This window comes from Antedon bifida, chromosome 6 (assembly GCF_963402885.1).
Source record: "Antedon bifida chromosome 6, ecAntBifi1.1, whole genome shotgun sequence".
Classification (NCBI taxonomy): Eukaryota; Metazoa; Echinodermata; class Crinoidea; order Comatulida; family Antedonidae; genus Antedon; species Antedon bifida.
The window spans coordinates 18,621,355-18,647,923 of NC_136231.1; the positions used below are offsets into that span (position 1 = coordinate 18,621,355).

At 32.8% G+C, this 26,569-nt stretch overlaps 3 protein-coding genes across 4 annotated transcripts in view; 2 read left to right on the forward strand and 1 right to left on the reverse strand.

The window, feature by feature from the left end:
* The first annotated feature begins 93 nt into the window (after positions 1–93).
* LOC144844448 (STAM-binding protein-like) lies at positions 94–6,295 on the forward strand. 2 transcript variants are annotated; one of them, XM_078701369.1, is made up of 10 exons: positions 94–204; positions 734–860; positions 1,004–1,068; positions 1,425–1,509; positions 1,870–1,962; positions 2,203–2,657; positions 3,080–3,296; positions 3,987–4,124; positions 4,676–4,788; positions 5,368–6,295. In XM_078701369.1, exons 2-10 carry the CDS (start codon positions 741–743, stop codon positions 5,528–5,530), a joined length of 1,449 nt encoding a protein of 482 aa, XP_078557495.1. In that variant the 5' UTR covers positions 94–204; positions 734–740; the 3' UTR covers positions 5,531–6,295. The 2 variants fall into 2 exon arrangements, with proteins under 2 accessions (XP_078557495.1, XP_078557494.1); XM_078701368.1 differs by having other exon boundaries at positions 110–221.
* A 238-nt stretch (positions 6,296–6,533) lies between these two features.
* Positions 6,534–11,525, forward strand: LOC144844463 (progestin and adipoQ receptor family member 3-like). The gene is made up of 7 exons (XM_078701399.1): positions 6,534–6,619; positions 7,474–7,665; positions 8,140–8,302; positions 9,028–9,180; positions 9,530–9,727; positions 9,817–9,907; positions 10,663–11,525. Exons 2-7 carry the CDS (start codon positions 7,520–7,522, stop codon positions 10,803–10,805), a joined length of 894 nt encoding a protein of 297 aa, XP_078557525.1. The 5' UTR covers positions 6,534–6,619; positions 7,474–7,519; the 3' UTR covers positions 10,806–11,525.
* A 5,332-nt stretch (positions 11,526–16,857) lies between these two features.
* The window catches only part of LOC144844445 (transcription factor 7-like 2), an 81,754-nt gene continuing 72,042 nt past the window's right edge, over positions 16,858–26,569 (reverse strand). Inside the window, exons 9-10 of the mRNA XM_078701361.1 lie at positions 22,598–22,670; positions 16,858–22,228 (exon numbers count right to left, since the gene is read on the reverse strand). Of these exons, the coding sequence (XP_078557487.1) occupies positions 21,697–22,228; positions 22,598–22,670 (605 nt within the window). The 3' untranslated portion in view covers positions 16,858–21,696. The remainder of the gene's footprint in view (positions 22,229–22,597; positions 22,671–26,569) is intronic.

Genomic DNA, 26,569 nt, shown 5'->3' on the forward strand with positions numbered 1-26,569 from the left:
CAATGCAATTTGTACCATGTGATTTTTAGGAAGTGCCCAACAAATGTGCGCGCTAGTCACGTGCTTGTTTAAGGTGTCTGACCTCTCGGGTCACAAGAGGATGACGTCATGGTAAACAAGTTGTGGGGAGCAGCAGAAGTGTAGAGAGCTGAGAGAGGAGGCCTCTCATCATTCAAAACAAACAACCCAAACATTATTTTTTAGGTTGATAGTATTTCTATGTAATTGTAGATTTTTTTTAATTATTACCTAGCCTTTAAACTAGCAAGGCCAAGCTAGCTAAAAAATGCCTCCCTACCTAGGCCTAGAGTAGGCTCTAGCTAGCCTACTAGGCCTAGGCCTAGTCACTACTACTAGTCACTAGGCTAGTGAGTGTAGTTAGTACTAACTAGGCCTATATAATATAGGATAGTCGAGCCTACTACTACTACTACTACTACTACTACTACTACTACTACTAGACTAGGTAACGGTAAGGTGGTACGGCGGTAGGCAGGCCTACTAGACCTAGACTAGCTTACCTACTACTAGGCTAGGTAGGCCTAGTTTAGTAAGTAGTGGTGTGGGCTAGATAGACCCTGCCTTTAATTGCTGACAAATTTGCTGCTAAAGTTTGGGCGACATTTCAGTTTTATTTGTATTTTTTTACAGTAACTAGCAAATCAAACAATATTCATATTTTACTATATTATTAGACATATTCTTTGCTTAAATGTAATGATTTTTGTTTCAGATTGAACATGGAATACGATCCCACGAAACGTATACGAGCTTTAGGTGACTATGGATCATCTGTTGAGGTTGATAGTACAGTACCTGCAAGAAGGTATCTTCGATCAGGACAAGAAATGATGCGAATGGTAATTATAAGCTAATGAGACAATTTTAACATTTAAAAGTTTATGCAAATTAGAGTGTTATTAATATTCACCACTTATTGTTACGTCTTCATCGTCACTATTAATATTGTCAGTATTAATACTTTATTCTTCTCACATTTTAGGCTGACGTATATTATGAGGAACACAATTGGCAACATGCTTTTGTTCTGTACACAAAGTTTATAACGTAGGTGGTGACTGAATTTATTGTGGTTAATCAAATAACCTTTAGCGGGAGATTTATTTACCTGGATAAACCAACATTGGCCATTCACTTTCAAGTCTTTGAAGGCAGGTCCCTTCAAGACAATGATCTTTACCCGGCTAATAATGCATAGTAATACAGTATTATTAAACATCTCTGAAGTCTGCTTTATCTTCCAGTTTCTTGGAAAGTAATTTTTTAAAATAGAAAAAGAATTTTTAGATTTTACCAGGAAACTCATTCATATCAATTAAAATAACAATGAATGAATTGTGAACATTATTACATGATATATAGATTTCAATGAATGGAGGATTAAACAGGATTTATATTTTTAGAATTTTTGTTGAGAAATTGCCGAAACATCCAGATTACCAGAATGTAAAATCAAGCAAATCAGTGGAGATTAAGAAAAACATGAAGGTAAGTTAATAATATTTTATTAATATCGTTTACCATAGTGATGCTTCAGTTTACAAGTCAAGTCTTATAGTCAAATTAAAAAAAAAACATTCATGCAAAATAATTTTGTAGTTAAGATACTGTCTAATTGTGAAATCAGACTGTCGGAATTTGTCAAAGATTTTAAACGAAAAATTATTAAATTCCAAACATAGAACTATGGAACCGAAGGGGAGAAAGGGTATTTGTACATAAAATGATTATGATGTACTCATTCAGTCTTTATATATAACACAAACATCTTTAAAGTAAAAATATGAATACAATCTTGGATTGAAAAAAATGCTTTAAAAATTAAAATTGTTAAACCTTTATTTATAGATGATTAAGTTAGCTTTTCCAAGAGCCGAAGAAACGAAAAAGAAACTTCGTGAAATATTCCAAAAGGAATATGAAATATACTTGCGGCAAAAGGTATGCTTGACCTCTTAATAGGGGTTCTACTGTATTATGATTCCAATGATAGTGATGGTGTTGATTATGATAACGTTGATAAGGTTGCTCAGTGGTTATAAATACTTCTACTATTATCATTATCAATGCTATATCTTATTTGTATGTTAGGGTGATAATTGCTTATAATAAAGTGACAATAAAAACAGTACATTAAAATTTCATATTTATAATCATATAATATGGGGAAATTTGTTTCAGCAACAAGAAGAAGAAGAGGAGGCAAAGAGAGAAGAAGAACATCGTCGCAAATTAGAGGAAGAGAAAAGAATCAGGGAGGAAGAGCAAGCTGCGTTAGAACAGGAAAGAAGGAGGATAGAGGAAGAAAAAGCAAAACAAATAACTGAAGAACAACATAGATTATTAGAAGATCAGAAATTGGCTTTGAAGAAAGCTGAAGAGGAACAGAAAATACTACAGCAACAAAGAGAAGCAAAAATAGAGCAAGAAAGACTTGCTGAAAGGGAAAAGAGGAGACCTCCTGTTATAATCCCTGTTATACCTCCTGGTGCTCCTTCGGGAATGACTTCTCCACAGCCTGGAGAAGGCACTATGAATTTCAACTCTGCCGGAGGTGTGCCATCTCCAATGCCTGGTGCCATACCGATACCAGGAATGGTACCACAACCAACTGCGCCACCAATGCCAGATGATAAGTAAGTGACATTTTATCTAAAAAATATACAATTATTATTATTATTTATTTTCTAATTAATAGCTTCAAAGTATACAAATATCTATATATAACTCGTGGTGAATTTAAAGCAGATCACGTAAACGAAAGTGCTCGATACAAGATGTAGAGCCAAATAAAATAAATGCTTGGTGCACCTGAAAATTAAGTTCATACTCATAAAACAACCTGTAGTGCAATAAAATGTTCACCATTTTGACAATCCAATTTATCAAAATTATGAAGTTGAAGTCATTTACAGACAAATGTCTAAACTTTAGGAATGCAGTAGGTCTCTCAAAAGTCATTTACTACTCCACCAAACCAACAACCTTTGACTGTCTCAGATTTACAAGCTTACCTAATACCTAATAAATAATTAATCCATGTACTATTTTATTGCAGCATTTCAGCGGCTCCAAAAGTTGACCGATCAAAGAAAGTTGACAGAAGCAGCAAACCGAGTCACTTGATGCAGGATCCTCCTGCATCGGCACCCATCAATCACTTTGGTTTACGAAGTGTCTTTGTCCCACTAGATGCGGTCCCAAAGTTTCTTGCTTTAGCGAAATACAATACAAGTAAAAACCTTGAAACCTGTGGTATATTAGCAGGAAAGTTGGTAGGTCACAGCACAGTTCTTGTATGTAATGGTTCCCTATGTTGTGTGATGGTTCCATATCTCACCCATGTTGTGTGATGGTTCCCTATCTCAACCATGTTATATGATGGTCCTCTATCTCACCCATGTTGTGTGATGGTTCCCTATCTCAACCATGTTATATGATGGTCCTCTATCTCACCCATGTTGTGTGATGATTTCCTATCTCACCTATGTTGTGTGATGGTTCCCTATCTTGCACATGCTGTGTGATAGTTCTCTGTCTCACACTTATTGTGTGATGGTTCCCTGTCTCACCAATGCTATGTGATGGTTCCCTATCTCACACATGTTGTTTGATGGTTCCCTGTCTCACACTTATTGTGTGATGGTTCCCTGTCTCACCAATGCTGTGTGATGGTTCCCTGTCTCACTAATGCTGTGTGATGCTTCCCTATCTCACACATGATATGTGATGGTTCCCTATCTCACCAATGGTGTGTGATTGCTCTATGCTGATAATCTCTGATATCCGAGATGAGACTCTGACAAAATTTAGAAGTAGAATGTCCCATAATTTGCATTGATAAAGAAGTCTCCTACTGAACACCCTACCACTCTGTCTTGCTCCCTTCCCCTGCTCTCACATCTGCCACTAACCTAGATGTCTTTTTCTTTCCATATGAATTACAAATGGTTTGTTTTATATAGGCTCGCAACTCTTTCAGTATTACTCATATTGTTGTACCTAAACAAACTTCAACTTCAGACTCCTGTACAGCACTTAATGAAGAAGACATCTTTGACTGTATGGATAACAATGACCTTATAACCCTTGGCTGGATTCATGTAAGATTCATTAATAATGATGATAACTAACCTTTTTATTATTGCTTATGTAAATTAAGTACTAAATGTGGCATGTCAACAATACTTATGTAAGTAATTATCGAGTCTTCATAATACGGAACTGTGTTTACACTGTATAGTACCTCTTTCACATCGCCTAGCAAAACTCTGTTTACACACACTGGTGCACACACCGTACAAAACGCTAGTATTGATGCCTCAGTATATGTATGGGACATACTCCATGGTATGTGTAAACTCCAGATTAATATTTATATAAGTTATCTCTTTCCATCTATCGTCCTGACATGAAAGCTCACTAGTGTAAAGCTCTATCTACACATCAAACTTTATGTGACAAAAAAATGATGTGCCCACCATATATGAACACTATGATGTCATATCAGTACCATGTTTGGGCATATCACTACCATATTTGGGTACATCACACTTTTTTTGTCAAACTAGTTTGACAGTGTAGACAGAGCTTTATAATGTGTTAGAGTACGCGTAGTTTGTTTTTGGTTATGATGTGTTTAATTCTTCCACAGACTCATCCAACTCAGACAGCATTCATGTCAAGCATTGACCTGCATACTCACTGCCCCTATCAGATAATGCTTCCGGAAGCTATTGCAATTGTTTGTGCTCCAGCACATAATCAGTAAGTGCTTTGTTTTCTATTTACTACTGTATAAGCATTTTCAGATGGCATGTTTAATTATGATATTCTGTTGCTAGCTTATATTAGAGCCATTGATACTTTGTTGTTACTTCAACCATAGAGATATTATATCTGCTTCATGCTATGCTTCAACATCATTCAATTTTTCTCTAATCTTATTGACTGTGTGTGACTTTTGTCATAAAGTTGTTCGTAAAGTTGGGCCACCATCCAAAAAATTATTTTGATTATCAGCCAAGAATCTTTCATATGGATTGTTGAATTCCAGTAATATAATATAATGCTATTCTTCTTGAACAGTCAATTTTTCAATTTCAATTTTATTTTTGATGTAGATCAGGAACAAAACAGGCCTAAAATATTTCAGAGAATTTAACTATTAACTATTTTTTTTAAATTTTCATTTAAAATGATGATTATATCTGCTATTGTGCTGCTCTTCCCTTGGTGTAGCAGATTATTTGGTGTAACTTAATCATTACTTTTACTCACGTTGTTTATTATCTTTACTAAAATTTTTTTTTTGTTACAAGAGGACTCATTTTTCTTATCTTGCAGGACTGGCGTATTTTCTTTAACGCCGGACTATGGCCTAAACTACATTTCATCCTGCAAACAAACAGGTTTTCATCCGCATCCAAAACATCCTCCATTATACGACGAACTGAACCATGTGAAGATGAAGGGAGATCTCACGACCATCATCAAAGATCTCAGGTGAAATGGACTATTCCACAGGGGTGTGCTGCTTGAATATTTGCTTGTTGGACAAACGGAACATGGATTGTGATAACACCACCATTTAGTTGAAAAAAACTGTACTATTAAGGTGGTTGAACATTTTATTGCACACCCTTTTTTGGGATAAATAAATGCTACATGGTGATTGTACAACAAATGAATTCAATAACACCTCCCTTTAGGTGAAATGGACTGTACCGCTGAATCTGCTGTTTAAACATATTTGACTACTAACTATATCTTGATGTTTCACTCAAAATTATTCTACCATCAGAATGTGAATGTAAGGCTTATTTAGAGAACACAAATTTTAAGACAAGTTGTTGTTTTTATCTTGTGTATTTGGCAATATAAGAGGCATTATTTGTTTTTCAGCACACATAAAATGACATTTAAAAAAAAGGAAATAAATTATTTATGTAATTTAATTTAAGGTATTTTTGTTACTAAATAAAATAACATTTTTTATACAATCAACATAATATTAAGTTTCACTTCCAAATTTACCTTACTACCGGATTCAACATGAAAAAAAAATTTCCGAACCAACAAACTGATTTTGGAAAAGTTGAACAGTGAATACGGTCCATTTTAGTTTAATTTAATTACAGTATCAGACAATCGAGAACATAGACAATTTAAGCAAAACAGATATTTAGTTTTTGGTATAAATGGTGTATAAAGTCTTTGTTTAATACAGTGTTAATAAATACAAAGGAATGCGTATAAATATATTAAAACTTAATAACAAACTTTGTTTGGTTTTTTGGTGTTTTTAAAGTTTTTTAAACTTAATATTTAATAACTTTGCAATATCATAACATTTGAAATTATAAATTCTATATAATACCCTGGAAAATCTTAACTTATTTCTTCATGATAATATACACTACATATAATTTTGATCACATAAAGACTTTATTTAAACCATGGTGTTGTGTGTGATAGAGAAAATTACAAATATGTCGCCCTCTTTAGTTTTACCGGTCGCCATCATCAATTATTAGTTTGTTTTGATTTGTTGTTGTCATAATTGTGCGTAGAAACACCGTTTTTATTCATGATGCATGTTAGTATGATTATATTTCGTAATATTTAATATAGGATGATAATAAGTAATTCGTATTCTGTATATTATTATTGTTGTTCATATAAGTTAAGGTGTGTAATCCTGTGCATAGGCTAGGCCCTAACTAGCCAGGATTGGTAGGCCTACTAACTATTATAATACTAGAAGTAGCCAGCCAGCAGGCCTCCCTACTACTAGCCCCAGCCTACCCAGACAACTATCTAGGCCTAGCCCGGGATAGGGTATCTAGTAGGGCCTGTGAGCTAGGTTAGGCACCTGGCTAGGTTGGACGAATGGTTGTTGCTGGTGAATAGATGATTTAATAATGTTTTTATCTCAAAGACAAATAGCATGCGACGCATGGTGGGAAGGGACGCGCACATACATGATTTTTAGTTTGTGCATACGCGTTGTGACGTTTGCTCCCAAACTCTTCCTATCATGCATTGTGCAATGACGTTCCTCGCGAAATCAAGCTATTTGCGATAAACCTTATGCATGGTTATACGATTCGCCAACTGCCCACCTACCAAAACATCCCTCTAGGTAATGGTAAGGTAAAGATGAGGAGGAGATAACCATGATAACAAAAAAAAAAAACAAATTGTAAATCAAACTTACAAAATCACTCGATATCTAGCTACACCACTACGCCAACAAAGCAGTCAAACAAATTAGCGTTGATCCAATCATTGACCAATCAATTGCGTTCCACTGATGGAACTCTAAACACAGCGTTTATTCAACTACAATTACGCAATGTGAGTAACAAACATCCTCAATGGGCCTCGAGCTATTTTTCATTAAAACCAAAAAAGTATATAATATTCTTTTTTAATTCATATATTTTTTAGATTGTATAATGTCATTCATCGTATAATTACAAGCTGACCAAATGCAATGATGGAATCAATGGACATTTCTGGTTACAGTCGTAAAGGCATTGTTTTGTATAGTTACCACGAAATTCCTTATTTTCTCAAAGGAAATCCATACATAACTAGTGGTTACAGAGTCTTCCTCTCATCTGGACAATGTATTCAAAGGTTTGTGTATGTCCCTTAAAATTGAATTAACTTCAAGTGAAATATGGTTCAGTACTGGGAGGTAAGCTAGGAGAAGTCTAAAATATGTTGGCATGTATGAGCTAGTTGATGGCTATACAGTACAATGGCTTCCATTGTTTGTTAAAACAGTGTGAACAATTTCATTATGTACACTCTGTTCTATCTCTTTATGTGAACTAATGATTTGAAGACTTCCCTATACTGTATATGACATATTACACATGTACTGTATATCCTCAAATGTGTGTGTTTTGTTGTAAAATGAGACACTTAGGCCTACAGTACAATACCATGTGAACACACCTTATGAAATATTATGCATACCATCAATTTTATTTTGTGTTATGTTTGTATTATATTATTCATGCTTCTGAAAAAGATATACTCAATGTGTGGACACACCTTATAACATTACTGTACCTTCCAATTTTTTTGTGTGTGTTTTAACTATAGTTTGTGCTTCTGGTCAAATGAGACACTCAACGTGTGGACACATCTTATAGGGTTTTTACTCTTTCTGACCTTATCTATCTATGATAGTATTGTCATTATACCCTCCTTCCGTGGTACCTTCATTGATCAAGTAATCTTCTCTGTATTCATTTTGTGTTTCCAGGTAAGTTTGAATTTGATTTTGAATGAGTTCCTCATACAGTACAGAAATAATATAAGATAAACCTAACACTTACTCTATTTTTACTAACCCATTCTTATAAATATTTACCACTATTATTTTGTATACATACACAGGCGTATCCGGATATTCACCCCCTGGACATTTACCCCCCGGAAAACTACCCCCCGGACAACCACCACCTGGACAACTACCCCCTTTGGACAACTACCCCTTTAGGACAACTATTCCCCGGACAAATACCCCTCCGGACAACTACCCCCTTAGGACAACTACCCCCCCGGACAATTACCCCCCCGGACAATTACCCTCTAGGAAGAACCTGACTCTGCAACAGTGTATAATAGGTAGTTGACCGGGGGGTAGTTATCCTAAGGGGGTAGTTGTCCTAAGGGGGTAGTTGTCCGGGGGGTTGTTATCCTAAGGGGGTAGTTGTCCTAAGGGGGTAGTTGTCCTAAGGGGGTAGTTGTCCTAAGGGGGTAGTTGTCCGGGGGGTAGTTGTCCGGGGGGTAGTTGTCCGGGTGGTAAACATCCGGGGGTAACTGTCTAGGGGGTAGGTGTCCTAGAACCGTACACAGGAATTACAGTAACTACATTTTTTACTAAAATTGTAGTCGTAATTTCATTTACAAAATGCCATTTGATGTAATTGATAATTTTGATGTCATGCAAACATACTACGTACATTTTGATCACTTCCTTTACAGTTTTGTATGTTGAGTTCAGCAGGGTACCATCTGTTCTGTTGCCGCTCAGAAGTGGCTTGTAAGAGATGGCTGTGCCTAGATCTAGCAGGCATATCTGTGGGTCTTCTAGGATGCTATTTTCCTGCTGTATTCTATGCATTTTCATGCTTCCCTGTAAGTCATTTTGTACTGTTTTGTTCAGCATTGTCTTCATATAATATGTGTCAAACTAGTTTGACTAGTGTGCATCTTGTCCATATATGGGCACATCACATTTTTTGTCTCATAAAGTTTGATAGTGTAGACAGAGCTAAGTCAAAGGACAATAATACTGTATATGGCTCAGTATTGGGGCGTTTGAATTTGGCAAAAATTAGGTTGTGGAATTAAACAATGGATTTACAAAAGAATTATACTCGCATGGTAGTTTACCTTGGTAAATAAACCTCCATGAACCTCTGAAAATGTCACCTTATAGGTCATCTACTGTATTTAATTTTCTTGATCTAACATTCATTCATAGGTGTGCCGTAATGTATACTTAGTAATGGTATGTTGTATGATATTAGCAACATTGTTTCTTCAACTTCATCCGATGTTTCACAAATCTAATTGGTCAACCAAGCGTCTCATAGCCTTTATATCTATGGTAGCCTTTGGTATTATTCCAGTGTCTCACTGGGCTTTTCTGTATGGTGGATTTGACTCTCTTATTGTACAGGTAAATACTCTACTCAAAATACTGAATTATTATATACTGTCTTATTACAAATGTTATACAAGCTTTAATAAATACTTTTATTTTTCTAGACTTTTGTACCTAAAATTGTAGTGATGTATATTCTGGGAGTGTTAGCATTATTCTTCTATGCAACAAAGTTTCCCGAACGTTGTTTTCCAGGTAAAATTGTTTAAAGTATCTTTTTAGCCCAAAATAATCATTCAATATCTCAGCCATAATGACCCTAACAGCTAACTTTTATATCGCCTAGCTAAAACTTTGAAGTTAAGCACACTGGGGTGCCAACACTGGCGTTTTGTATTGTGTGCATCCTGGTATGTGTGAAGTTTTGCTAGGCTATGTGTAAAGCTCTGTCTACACTATCAAACTAATTTGACAAAAAAAGTATGATGTGCCCATGCTTAAATATGGTAGTGATATGACATCATCATGTCCATATATGGGCACATCATATTTTGTTGTCACATAAATTGTGATAGTGTAGACAGAGCTTAAGGGGTTCATGATTCAACAGAGTGTCATGTCGCACAGTCAGTTAAACTTGTGGTAGTCACTGTTTTGCACTGAACCATGAAAGTGCATTTCCTTTGGCCCACCACGGTTTGAATCAAATCACCGCTCTCCATGTGTTCCAACTGGAGGGTTGGAATACATGTAGATAGCAACCATCTTGGATGAGACGTTGAGTCGTTGGTCCTGTGTGCATTGTGTCTCATGTGCAATCAATACACTTATTGAACTTATTGAAAAGAGGATGGGATCGTCTGGTGTACTGCTAGTACTAGTACCCATCTATCTATTTCTATCTATCTATAAATCGATCTATAAAATTCTAACCCATATCTGACAGAAGAGAATGGATATACTGTAGGCCTTCCTATTTTGAGATCTGCATTCTATTATTGTTCTTGCAGGAACCATGGACTACATCGGCTCCAGTCATCAGCTTTGGCACATAATGGTAGTGATAGCTTTCTTATGGTGGCATCAGGCAGGCATCTCCCTCATGGAGTTTCGTGATAATTATCCGTGCGAACAATGGTTACCTGATTCATGAGGGAACTTCAATGATTTATTGGAAATACACATGGAATGCTCTTTCAACTGTTACAGTGCGACGTATTAAAATACTGCCTTTTGGTAGGTTTACATGTCTAGCTAAAATCATAGATTGGGTAGTAGGTGAATTATTTATGTATATGTGGTAGTCATAACATAAATAGAAATCTGTTTTTAAATACATGATTCACTGTTTTGTACGCACAATACTAGCCTACATATGCATTTAAATTACCATCACACTTTCCTAATTCCTAATTCCTGATTCTCAGTCCTGTCTCCACATACATGTATGACAATATTTGCGCAGTATCATAGGATAATTCTGTAATACAGCATCTCATGTGTATCACATGTCGTGCCTGTATTATGTAAGGTTAGGTTACTGACGTTTACTGAAATAATGTATTTATTTATTTTAATCTAAATGTAATAATAAATTTATTTCTATTTTATATGGAAATACTAGATATTTTCCTTTATTGATGTGTAAAATATCCTAATATGTATGACTGATTAGAGAAGACACTAAGTTAATAATTAAATTTTAATGACATTTCATTTTAGTTTATAAGTCTCTATTTATTAATAGAAATAGTTTTATTTGTTTCGTTATTATATTTATAAATAGCAGCACAAGAAAATGATTTTTAATTCATTCGTAATAAGTTATCCATTTTTGTGCAATGTATTCATACGTTTTTGAAATAAAGGAATGCGAATTCTAGAGTGGAAGAGAAAATAAGCTTTTTTGTTTAAATTACAAATATTCTAGATTTCCTGCTGCCTAAAGCTCTGTCTACACTAGTTAGATGTGCCCAAATATGGTAGTGATATGCCAAAATATGGTAGTAATATGACATCATCATGAGCATATATGGGCACATGACATTTTTGTCACATCAAGTTTGATAGTGTAGACAGAGCTTAATATTGGTACTAACTGTATACGTTCAGTAGGCCTACGGTGTAGGCATTCACTATAATATCTTATGGTGATCTTAGAATTCCAGTCGCTGTTTCCTAGAAGTATTGTAAGTTTGCTTAGCCTTCCATATCCAGACACAATTTATGTTATTTATTTTAAACTCGTTGCCGGACGAATATCCTAGACAAGGTGAAAATAATATCTACAAATTATGATTGAATTACAGACTAAATGTAGACAAAAACTAGTTAATAAAATAAGTAACTAAAATTATATTATATCATGTCAACTTTAGAAATAAAAATGAAAATATCTAGGTCTTCAGTACCGAGCAGCTGTTCACAGAGAATTTCAATAATAAAAAAGTTCATATTTCGAAATCACACATTACATACAAATTATACAAAACTAAAGATCTTTATTGAAATTAGTTCGATATGTAAAGATTCAAATTGATATTTTAAATGCATTGAAACCATTTCTATAAGAGCGTGTCTACGAAAAGAGGCATGCGGGGATATCGACAAGTGATTTGTAATGCACAAATGCTACCTGAACTTGACTTGGGAATATACCGTGAAACGTTACAAGACTGTTCGTTTTTATTTTACTTCTGTTACGTGAAAATTACTTATTTGGACATGTTACAAAAAATGTTTCAAAATCATTAAATTTTTACTCAAAGGAATGAATAAATATAGCACTTAAAGTACGCCAAACTTATTATATAAAGAAATGTATGCCAGAGCATTGTTTGTCATGTTTTATCTGCGACAACGATCGAGTCTGGAACCATTATGCTAATTGTGTATGAATATATGTATAAAATCGTTTAACACCATACAAAAAGGCCTATTAGTATATACACTAATGATACCAGTAACAATAGGCCTATACTGTTTTATGGGCCTAATTTATATTTCAAACATGGCGGTGACCCCAGTCAACTCCAGTCTAAAAAAAGATTGTGTATAAAATAATATTCTATAGGCCTACAAGTAACAAATGAGAAACATAATTACATGTAGGTCCAATATCATATATATCGTTAATATAATGGATAGGGGCCCATTATCCTCCTTTTGTTTTAACTTGATTAATCATATGGTAATATATTTACTCTATCCATGGAGGAATTATTCCATGCTCTATCTTCCTTGCAAAGACACTCTTTCATGCACTCATTTGTAAAGTTTGTTATCATAGGGTCTAGACAGAAGGTTTTCCAATGAATAAATTGAAATACTGCCAGTAAAAATATGATTAATTATGTATCGATTTCGTTTCCTTTTGATTGGAAGATGAACTGTGTTTATTGCAATCGCTTACTTGCTTCTATCATTTACTTTGACTATTTGTACGGCGAATTATGTTTAATAGAATATAGACATAGTACCGTACGGCAATCGGGTGAATAACGGTATGTTAAAATTGTAAGTTTGAATAAAAGGTTGACATTTTGGTCAAATTGTTGGCTGGAAGTGTTGATCGTAATTTGTCTTCGTTTACGGATGAGAAAACTCTAATGTTTTCGTTCAAGGGTAGTTGGTTCGTACCATCATTTATTTTCCATAATGCATTATTCCATTAATGCTTTTCCCATCATTTTCACTTCCAACCAATGATAGTAAGAACATAAGTGAAATTACTTAATAATGTTTGGCATAAAGTATATATTGAGGGTACTTATGTGAGCTCCAAACCAATTTATCATCTTTCCTTTATTATGGTTGATAATATACAATAGTTGGCGTTAATCATGAACAGACTCATGATGTGAGAAACATTACAATCTAAAACACAATCGTAGCAGAGTGGGGACCAGTAAAGGGAAGCCTTGAACTTAAATCATACAGAATATTACCTTTATGACGTTTATCTTATTGATATTTTAGAAAAATCATCAAAAAAAGAACGTTTTTTACCAAACTAATGAATTTCTCGGTAAAGGTTTGGTTACTCTTCTTGTGTTTTCATCGATACAGTAGGCCTATATTTATTCACCAAACTAAACCCTTCAGAATGAGTAGGCCTACAACATATTAGAGAATAGATGAGGACTTTAGATTCAGTTCCCAAGCATCCAAGTAAGTATGGAGCAGGGAATATCGACATTTTGCTCTTACTTGGTAGGGAGTTTGCACGAAGCATTTAAGTGTATATCAACCAAACGAATACTTGTTTAAAATGTGTATGACAAAGCTAACTCTATATTACTGCTTCATTCAAACTCCTAAAAGAAATGCCGTAATTTTCGACCTTTTATTCTTTCTTTTTTACTGCAGCTTTATAATAAAATTATATACGTGAACGTGTCTGACCTCCTTTTGTAAGATTGGAAAATAAAACTAATCAGATCAAATGAAGCTATAAAACAGAAATGCCCATATGATGAAGAAAATGCAAAATAAAAACTAACATATAAAATTACTTCATAACATGACATTATGGAAGCGTGCATAAGGCAATCAAACATCTAATAAAATTATATACCGTAGGTACAGCGCCGTGCTGTATATTGAAAATCATGCGCACATCAAGCGATCATGTTTTATTTTTCTAGTAAAACCGAATGAATTAGTGACATAAAACCGTAGATTGAGTTGACCAAGTTTACACAGGCGTCGGCCACATGTACCCATAGGCTAGATTATTTTCAGAGAGTTCCGACACCGGTTCGTTTAGAATTTTGTATTCTGTAAAATAACTGCGAAAAACAGGTAGGTGCGGCCTACGGAAAAACACTACACGACACAGTCGGCCCAATGTTGGATGCTTGAATGTAATATTTGGCTAATGTTGTTCAAAGTTTGTCCTGTATGAATGGTTTAGTAACTGGACTTAAAAGTTGCCATTTCAATATTAAACAATCAAATTAAGCGCTCATATGGCAAGAAGCATGCGAAGGGCGATTTCGGCCCATATTGCAAATACAGAGAAAGCACGAGATTTTAAAGCTTCCGTGCATATTTTGTTTTCTTCTGAAAAACAATAAGCATGAGCTGTTGGTTTCAGGACAATCAATCAGAAATTATTTACGTTATCATGCAAACAAACATATATGCATAGGCCTACATATCAAGAAATAATGTATCTTGGAATACTTTGCAAGAATGTTGATAAGCCTATAACACCAGGCAACTTCACAAACTGAATAAATCTCGTTGTTTGATACCGTAATAGATTACTGTACTTGCAGTATAATAATAAATAGTTTATAAAGTTTAAACTTATACAATAATGATTGTCTTGAGTTAATGGATAACTGGAAAATGGGGATATAAAGAAAAAAAAATGTTTATTTGATATGCAATTTCTTGGGTGATTTGCAAAAATTCTCATCAAGGTGTTGAATAAGATTGCGCTCATTATTCAGGAGGCAGATGTCTCGAAATATACGAGACCACTGAGGCTTGTACGCAGTGTTATTTTCTTCAGCTGTACATATCACTACAGAAGTCTGTCTGCCTTGGGTCTATGAGTATATCGTAAGAACCGGCAGGTGCTTAGAAAAGAGTATTAAAATAAGATCCACGGATGTGGTGCTTCTAAAATAGAATTCATTTAGCTTATGTTTTAATATGTTGATGCTTTTTTTTATTTGTGAATGATCAATGCCATAACATATATAATAATGCATTAGTTTGTTTAAGTAATAGGCCTATGTGTAACGACACAATGGTTATACGGTGTGTGATTGGTGACAAATTGGCAATGGAAAATCCTAGATTTAACAGCCAATATAACAACGGTGTATCATGTCTAGCGACAATAAACATCGTACAGTATCTTGTCTGTTGACGGCGACAGACATCACCTAACTCCTAAATTAAAAACACTGCTTAATATGGTGTTCTAATCAAAGATCACCGTTAATAAAAAACAAGTATAATGACAATAAATCGAGTATAAGTGTATCCATATTCATTTCTTACATTTTCTAAATCCTTGGAAATCTAAAACAAGACATATTTCTTACAAACAATGTCATATACATGACTGCAGTCGCGTGCTCAAATTTGAGTTAGTGTTTACCGACCGACCAACCAACCGACCGACCGACATAGTGAGATGTAGGGTCGCGTTGCATGCGACTAAAAACGCCGCTCATCTGACGATAACTACCGTCATGCATCTCAATATTTCTTAACAAACGTTTTCAAAGACTCTTTTCCCAGACGTGCTTTGGGGTGTGCGCATGCCCAGTCCTATTTTCCAAATATTGTACCCATTTTTTCAGCCGTAGTAATAAGCTACACCGCATGGTAACTGTTTCCTAATGCTCCGTTCTCTTGAATAATTATAACTGCCTAAAAGAGCGGCGCAAAAAACACAAACCTTCTGATCTAATACTAATAACCTGTAAATCAAGGTCAATACCGTATACCAGATAAAAATGTAAATTGTAATTTAGGTTCGTTATTAAAGTCAACATACATCATTAACTTACACAGTTGAATTATTAATGTTTAGTTAATGAGGTGAAGAACAAAATTTGATTTTGTGTAATACAAGGTTTCTTAACGCCGATAATATACTACATTTTAAATAATTCATTTTTGAACAAAAGACATAATGTGATATACTGCTGTAATAAAGTTCATTGTTATAATGAGCAATGGTAATGGTGTCAAAGGTCAAGGCCAGTGGGTAAGGAAGGGGTTCACAACTGAAAGCAAATCTGAGCTACGTTTTTAGAAGCACATAATTATTCAAACACTTTTAAAATTCCCTGCCACGCATATCCGGTGAAGATAACACTCTTTTGAGATTAATGAAGCTTTAGGTCCTAAAGCTTGTTTCACACTAGGACGCATCGTAAGCAATTAGACCAATCACAAGCGATTGATTTTTCGAACTGTCGCTTGTCATTGGTCAACTTACTTACGTGCGTTGCGTCCAACAGAAACTATTATTGGTACAGTGTAGTTCACGAAGTGGAACTCTAGAGGGCGATTATTCAGAGCCAGTCTGCAGTTGATGACAAAGTAGAATGTATATTTTCCAATGGTATAAAGAATCCATAGGGAATACATTTTATCTAAGTAATGTGTATATAGAACGTCTCAGAAATTCTTTATATTGAGCAAAAAAATGCAAAAATAACATCAAAAAGACAACGTTGAATTTGTCTGCTTTCTTTATTGCTGTGCCAGAACCAATCTCAATTAAAAAAAAAAACTCCTCTTAACTTTCTGACCAACTCATTATCTGTACAATAAAACAACGCTTGTTTAACACATCAAGGCTCTAGAAAAGTAATATAATATACAGCTAAAAAAAACATCAACTAACAATAAATTCCCAGCTTTAACAACCGAAATCTGAAACAAATATATATATTTTTCAAAACTTTTTATGAAAGGTAATTGAATATACACAATAAATAAATAATCACCTAACACTCGTTAAAAAAATACTTAAGCGTTAAGTCTATAGACATATAAAAAGTGCCTGTAGACAAATGTGTACACACACATAAGTGACTGTCTATATACACAAATAAAGTGCCTTTAGACAAATGTTATACCCACAGTAAACCCATAAGTGACTTTAGATAATAGTCTGTAAACGTGAGTGTTTTCATATACACAGTGTTTAAAAGTACCAGTGTATATAAAAACAGATTCCTATGTACAAGTGTCTATAAACATAAATTTAAGTTTGTTGGGTCAAGGGTCACATACTTAGATTTAAACCTAATTGCAATAGCGTTCACACTTGCTAAAAAAAAGCAAACAGAGAATGTAAAATAAGTGACAGTAATGGTATGAAATACATTAACATGGACAATGGATGCAAACGGATATAGCACTCTGTTAAATAGTCCATTAATACATATAGTATGGCATTGTTCTACTTTATCTTAATATATCCCTTATGTACTATTGCATTTTATTGTTATTGATCTCAAATTGACCGAGATAAACACTAGATGTTACACTAGCATATCTGCCTTAAGCTTGGTCCTCACTTGGACTATGGAGAAATAATTATTTCTCCATGCTTGGACACAACAAAACGACCGTAGGCTCAGTGCAATTGAACTTGCTTGCATTGCGCTTAGGTCGTTGCAGTGCATCCTAAGTGGTGACCAAGTTTAAGGTTCAGAGTGTGGTTTATTATACAATATATCACATATATATATATTCATTTTTTTAGCATGGACAAAATAAACATCAGTTGGATTTAAATTTAGTAAAATTAAGGTGGTAAATTTCTTTTTGTCTTTAAAATAAAGCTTCCAACTCTGTTGTACAGTACATTCAATGTCCACTTTCAAATAAAAGGAAGATTGTGAAAGTACAATTTTTTAAAACACAGAAAAGTACAGATTGGTTTTAAAAAAAAGGTATCTATTGGAAAACAATTTTCCGTACTGTATATGATTTGTACAGTATCATAGGCAAATTCTGTGATAAGTGTCTCATGTACAACATGTGATGCCTGTATCAAGTCATAAGCCTAAACTAACCTTAACAAAGGTGCCACATTTGATACATATGTCACACTATATTAAATACTTCTGTGATACACTGTGCCACATTATGTATCGCATGTGATTCCTGTATCAAGTCATAAGCCTAAACTAGCCTTAATAAAGGTGCCACATTTGATACATATGTCACACTATATTAAATACTTCTGTGATACACTGTGCCACATTATGTATCACATGTGATTCCTGTATCAAGTCATAAGCCTAACCTAATCTTGATACAGGGGCAACATTTGATACATATGCCACACTATATTAAATACCTCTGTGATACAGTGTCCCATTATGTATCACATGTGATGTCTGTATTTTTGTTTTTAAATCCTGTATTATATTTTGTACATAATTTAGTTTTCTAGGCCTATTGTTAAATAACTTTTACTTTTACTTTAATCTATCAGAGCTTATTACCTTCTCTCAAGAAGCGCTACAGTTTTCAAAGTTAACTTCCAAATAAATTATTTTAATGTTACATAATTTGCCTATGATAATGTCATATGTGGAGATACAGTACAGAGAATCAGTATAACAATAGAGACTGGGTCTGGTGTGTTTTTTCTTTTCATTTAAAACACGGAAAGAGTGAGGTCTTTGTCAAGATGAACAACTCAATAATAAATAGCTGATGGCTGTGAATCTAAGTACACAATTCAAGCAAGGACCATCAGTGATCACAAAATTAATTTTAACGATTTACAGATGAAAACATACATTTTTATTTTATATAAAACTGATATGCTATATTACAAAAAAAATTGCAAAGATAAAATTGTATAAACAAAACAGTCTGTGCATAAATAAATCATAATTCTACAAAATAACTTTCTTTTAAATGCTATAACTAAAAATAAATGGGAAGGCAAAATAAAGAGAGAGATACAAATATGTTTAAGATATAGTAATAGTGTATACCATCATTTTGTATTATAGAATCTGTAACAGGTTCATAACTCAACACATTATATAACATTTGATACTGATTAAAGCAGGCATTTATGATGTTAATTATAGATTATTAAATCAATATGATAATTTATTATTATTATATTGTAAGTACTTAATTTAGTATTGATGATGGTATAAATTTCAAATGAATGAATAATATAGTATTCAATATGTAAATATGTTAGTATTGTAGATCTGTAATATTGTTTTAATATAACCTATTGATGACATATGCTATCATTATCACATGTTGATTTGATATCAATGGTATTTGCATACAGATGGTTTAAACTAGTCTGATAGTACAACAGCTGATCATCGGAAATTTCAGATTTCATTTTGCAGATACTACCTATTGGATTGCAATATAACAACCTTTCGTTTTAACGACGCACCACTCAACTAACAGAATCATATAAGCATGCTCAGAAACATATGAGCATGAGCCAAATGATTCAGAAGCTATGTAGTTGGAACATAGTTTAAAACATTTAACCATAATAAACTCTATAGCATCGTGATAGTACTAATATAGCATTTTCAATATATTGTAGGCTGATAGTATGCATAATGGAAACCTATTGTTAAAACAGCAAGGTGGAATATAACATTTACTATACTCTGTAAATAGCATGTCTGATATCAAGTAGATACATATACATACTATAGCATGTTGCTAGGGTGCACATCAAGATGTAAATAATCTTTAGGAAATTCAACCAACCATTGAATGATATATTTATAATTTAATAAAAGATATATTTATCATAATATTCATAATTGATACTTAAACTTTCTTCATTGTTTAGTTTCTAATATTTAAGGAAAGTTAGGTAATTATACAATAATTGAATATTTCAATAAAAACCTATTTTCTTTTCTTGAATGTTTGAGTTAAACATTACAATGTTAAAAGTACAGTATTTGTTATAGGATTATTGCGTAGGTGTCGCTAAATTATACAAAAACAACATAACTAAATACCAGCACATCTCAAAATTCATTCATCTCAACAGTTTAAATATACATGTTGATACACAAACATAACAATACAAAAATAATGTGATTGATGTATTCAATTTCTGTTATTTTACAAAATAGCATTGAATAAACTGACTATGTCAGTATATCAGAGCAAATTAATCTAAAGAACCACATCTTTGCGGCATCACATTGTTTGGTCATAACAATATTTAAAATGTATATATTAATTTTGATATCTAAAAAACAAAATCTATGTTCAAAATTTTAAAGGTATGACATGAAGCTCGCCTTTTGAAATCTTAAAACACAGATCAATATGCATACAATTTATCTTGTCCCCATTCTATAAATAAATTTAAAAACGATAACAAAAATGTAGTAAGTAAATAAAAATAACCTTTTATAAGTACTTTAAGTGCCTTTTAAGACAAAATTTACGGCTACGAATTTGTATGTGTTCATATGATTTTAATAAACTTTATTTAAACAATACTGTCCATAGATAATTTTATAGACAAAACACACAGATGAAGAAAACTATATATTTCAGATTTGTATAGAAAGTATATTTAAAATATTAAAAAGGATCATTTAGGAAATAACAATAACAAAATAGTTAGAAGGCAAGACAAAGTATCATTTAATATGTTGGTTTGGTCTGTATGCTATGTATAACCACCCTGGATAAAATGCTCTCTACAATATTTTTAATCTAAAAACATAAAAAACCAAAAAACATAGGACAATTAGTGTTTGTGTTCTTGTAATAGAGATATCCATTAATCTTAGAGAAGCAATCTCTAGTAACAATAGATCACTACAATATCTGACACGCTTTATTTCAGTGTCATCAGCAATGAAGAAGGAACACAGAAAAGTATTCGCATGGCAGATAAATAGGACATAGTCAAATATTTGAAGTAAACAGAGCATTTAAATCATTTAATTAAAAAAATGAGCCCTTACAAAACTGTTTTGTTTTCTATCAATAAATGTGTCCACAAATTTCAATGATACAGTGTTTCTACTTTTAAAGAAAATTACATAATAAAAATCACAATGGATTTTCCCAATATTTGTTAATATAGATAATATTGTACATTTTTTTATTTCAAAATTCTTTCCAATTTGTAATCTCAAATTTTAAAAAATGTGTCCACCTTCCCATTTGCCATTATAAGTATTTAAAAACTCTTTCCCTCTTCAGTTGAATTTGAAAGCAAACAAACAGGCCTAACAAATTCAACGTTAAAATACTGCCAAATAGCACATTTTAACATTTGTTGTAAAAAAGACTATTTAAATCTCTAAATGTACAGACTTTTAATCATAACATAACTTAAATCAATAACAACAATGCCATCCTATACCCTTCTCGTTCCACTTGATGTCCAGAAAGCAGTACCAACATACTCACAAAGGCAACACCAAAACTGACAACAAACAGGAGTTCCATTTTTTTCTTCAGATATCTATACACTTATAAGGCAGCATAAGAAATTTTACATACTTTATACAAATATTTATTAGGTTTCATGCCGTTACAGTAGCCGTCTTCATTGATAAGTCCTGAGGTGCTTCTGTTAATTCTAAAAGTCTTTGTGGTGGTCGTGGTAGTAAGTGTAATGGTGTTTGTCCCGTTAATGCCCCTGTAAAACCGGAATGCGATGAGTGCGTGAGAAACGGTGCTTGTGGAGGGTATAGCATGAGTGGGGGCGTGTACGCTATGGGGTGCGTTGCAAGTTGAGGTTGTGGGGAGTGGACGAATGTTTGTACACAATGTGAAGGAACAGACTGCGAAGAAGTATGCGATTGAGTGTCCGACGTGCTGGAAGATTGCGACTTTTCGTGGTGATCAGAATTGCCGTTCAACAACAAGGAACGAGAAACCGCAACGGGCACGGGCGAATGCCTTTCATCCGTTTGCATGGTACCATTTTCACCGTTGCTTGAAGATACCGGATTTTGCTCATCTCCACCACAATCCGAATGATCGTTAGAATTATCATCGTCATCGTCTCCTTTTTCATCTCCACTCACATAACGAATACATTTCTTCTTTCTCCTGTAATATAAGAAAATCCATCATACATTAGTTTTATTTTAATGGCCTGGTCATCTGAGGTAAAGAGCAATCTACTAAAGCAGAATGAGAGATAAGTTAGTGCATTTCATTAGATGTATGTTGGCGTGGACATGAACCAAGTCCATCAATCAAACAATTAGTCAGACAAATAATTAGGAGTACCATCTAATGTGTCTCATAGACATAGTAAATGGCAGTTGCCAAGCAACCGACCCTGCAATTGTAACAAATCGGTAATCGACTGTCAACAATGTGGGCTAAACGACTTTGATTAGAGTGGTTTTTTTTGCGGCAAATCGTATAGAACGTCATTTCGTTATGGGTAACAGAACGTGTACGGCTACTGACCTGCAGGGTTTACACCAGTAATCTTGCTGATCGACGCCAAATCGAGCACGGCACTTCTTGGGAGTGGAAGCGTCTGTTGAAAAATAACAAATAAAAAGACATTAAACACGTATCAATCACATTACGTTCGCACATTACACTTCATTAATTGTCTGCCTAATAAATGATCCTAATATTAAATCGTAAAAAATACATTTTATTACCAGTAATAAAAATTCACTTAAAACTTTTAATCAGAAAAACTTTACAATAATTGATAGTGATAATAAAAGTGAAAAATCATAAATTCTTCTTCGAGGTGCTTTTCCTTTATGAATATTTGTCAATTCATGGAAACAATAAAAAAAAAATGATGCATATCTATAATATAAGAGAGAGAGAGTTGGTACGTTTGTGCATTTTTAAAAACATATTGGAGTGGAATGGGGTGTAGAGAGTGCGTACCCACAGGTTTTTCTTATTATTTCAACTAAAAACTAAACTGGATTTATTCGTCATTTTGACAAATTATAGATTATCTTTGTGATTGAAAATAAAAACAGAGAAAAAATTGTCAAATTTTCAAAGGTTAATAATTAATAATCCATCACAAAATATCTATACAAATCTATTTTATTTTTACAATAAACAAAAAAAAACACACAAAATCATGACAAAGACAAAGGTCGCGATAGACAAAACGTAAAAGAAAAACAAATTAGAAAGTGAGGTGAAAAGGCAATGCTGACGGTCAATACGAGAATAATTTGGTAAAAAGCATTCATTAAGATAAAAGCTGTTGTACAGTATTTATTTAAGGGTAAATAATGAGGATAAAAAATAGAACAAAGTGTCAGGAGACGCTGTCAGTATCAGGCGTTTGTGGATTCCATCAAACGTTGTATTAAATATGCTTTAACACGAAGAAATAAATACGGGACAAAGGTGTTTAGTGTTCTAGGCTGATATTTTGTTGGTCTATTTTTAATGACAAGTTTGAAATTTTGACAGAGTGATCTCAAAGTATATTTGGCGTAATAACTACATAATAATGTTGTTAATTACATATTTTATATTATATGCATTAAATCATTTAAGAAGTGTGATCAAATAATACAAACATTGGCTTACTTCATGATTTTAAACTAAGATGGTAATAATTGCATTTTTCTACTTTTCATGTTATTTCATATAATAAATTAAATGATATATAAAAGTTAAATGTTATATAAAAGTTAAAAGATACATTAATGTAAAGCACAACGTACGTAACATTACTAACAAATATATTTGAAAATGGGCCAAACCATTATGATTATAGGGTTGGATTTTATTTGATAAATTTGTGTAAAATTATTAGATACTATGGCATCTGCTGTAAGCGTTGACTTAGTTGTAAAATCGAATGAAATCTAGTTTCTTTTTTTTATGAAACATGTTCTCGTCATCAAAAGCGAATTAACTTTTAACGCACTCATTGCTCCGTCTTCATCACCATTAGAAGCGACGAAATTGGGTTGGGTCATCAAAATGTCGAAGAGAAATGAGAGGTAAAAACACATATAAGGCATTTTTTATTCTTTTCCTAGATGCATAACTAGGACGGTCACATGATCAAATTTCAACATAAATATTAAAAATAAAAATTAACAATGTTATACACACTTTAAAAGTAATTTTAAAAATACAGAAAAATGATTTTACGGTTAAATATATTCATTCTTCTACAGTATAATTAAAAACATATTTGTATTTATTAAATAAATTGTCATTGTTTTCACCAGTTTCCACAGTTTCTGAAGAATTTAGTAAACTGCAGAAAATAGCAAACGTTTATGAAATCCGTATTTAAAAAAATGATTTTGATCTGATTTCATTACATTTAATAACAAACTCTGGTTCGTAAATAATGAAACATATAATGTAAATATAAAATCAGAGAACGAAGGCAAATGCCAGAAAAGATGATTGGGCGAGCCTATACATAAAATGATCTCTTCCTATAGTAAGTGAATTATTATATTAACAGGAAATATGCATTGGAATCCTATCAAAGTTTAAACTATTACAATTTAAAAACTAATCTGAAAATGTGGAATGCGAATAAATATGTGACAATTGGGAAATAAATCCTGTTATTATTAATGGCAGGAGCAGGCAATATCGGATGTTCCACCAGTGAGCATGATGACAGACAAGCTTCTATCGAAACACATTCTAAAAGTGCTATGACTTTTGATGTGGTAGAAACTAAGCCTAGATAGTCTATGGGATTATGTTGTTAACAGGCAATGATTCGCACCAGTGCAGTGGCTCCATGCGTACACTTACAACCTTGTTGAAGGTCTTTGCTCGGCCTAGCACAACCATTACAATGTACGCATGGGCTGTACAAGTCCCCAACCATTATCAACGCCATTACGACTATAATTACATCGCATTAAACTTTTTAACCACTTACGTGGAACAATGCGTGCTTGTAACACGTAAATGCACTATATACATGATCACCAATGCCTGCAATATTATATCAACCAAATGTAATCACCACATATTACAATCATGTGGTAATATATTGCCAAAAAAAGATTAATATTATACTTTTATTAATCAATTGTATGACATATAAAAACTATGAATTATAGAAAAATAATTATAGAAAATGAGGTCATTTGAATGTGACAATTTGGATTTGGACCCTTGTCATTGATGGAAACCCTACCAAATATCACCTTGTTTTTAGAATCAAAGTATTTTTCCAATTTTTTTTTATTGTTGTATCCTTTTAACTAAAGAATAATCATGAATAAATATTAAAACATTATTTAACAGAATAAATTGTTGTTAATCTATTCAATACACTGGTTGATGTATCTTTAAGTATTGGAATACATTTACTGCAGGGTATAATAAACTAGACATAAATATTAATGATTGATCGATAATCATTAAATACAGTAACTAACAATCTTAATTAAATATAATATTCAGTCGCATTCATCATTATCAAATGAATTATATTGTATAATTTATATCATTCATATTTTAATAAGGATTAATAGTGTAGTATTACTACGGTATGTCTAATAAAAAAGGCCACTATATAATATAATATATTTTGTCTTATCATTATATATCATATACTTTATATTATTCATATTTCAATAAAGGAATATGTTAAACATTAATAGAACTAACAAGTCAATTATATATTATTGTTATCCTTACATATACTTTATATTATTCATATTTCAATAAAGGAATATGTGTTAAACATTAATATAACTAACAAGTCAATTATATGTTATTGTTGTCCTTATATATACTTTATATTATTCATATTTCAATAAAGGAATATGTGTTAATCATTAATAGAACTAACAAGTCAATTATATATTATTGTTGTCCTTTATATTATTCATATTTTAAAGGAATAATTGTGTATTATTACATGGCATAAAAAAATAAAAAAAATAAAAAAAATATATACAATTTTAATGTATGCATTTTACATGTTAAAATAAAAAAACAAAACATTTCGAATAAGTGTAAATGTCTGTTTGTGAGATGGAGATTGGCTTACATGGTGTATATCTCAACAACCATTGAATTCCAATTAATACTTTTAACGTTTCAATAGCTGTGAATGTGATGAATTCAAATAATCCACATTACTACAAAAAAAGACACAAAAGTATATTTATTCAACACACTATACAAACACACAGAAACGTTCGATCAGACGAGGCACTTCATTTCACACACGCAAAAATTGAAATATTCTTCTGGGAGATAAAAACATAACCGTTACAAACTGCTCGTATTTCATAACAGAACTTGTCAGTGTACGGTTTTAAAGCAACGATCGCAATATCTTCACCAACAGTTTGCCGTCTGACTAACAGTGTATTAGCATATGGTTGATGTAAGTAAACTTTTAACACCAGATAATGTCTATTTCATTACACACTTTAGATGCGTTTTTTTTATTAT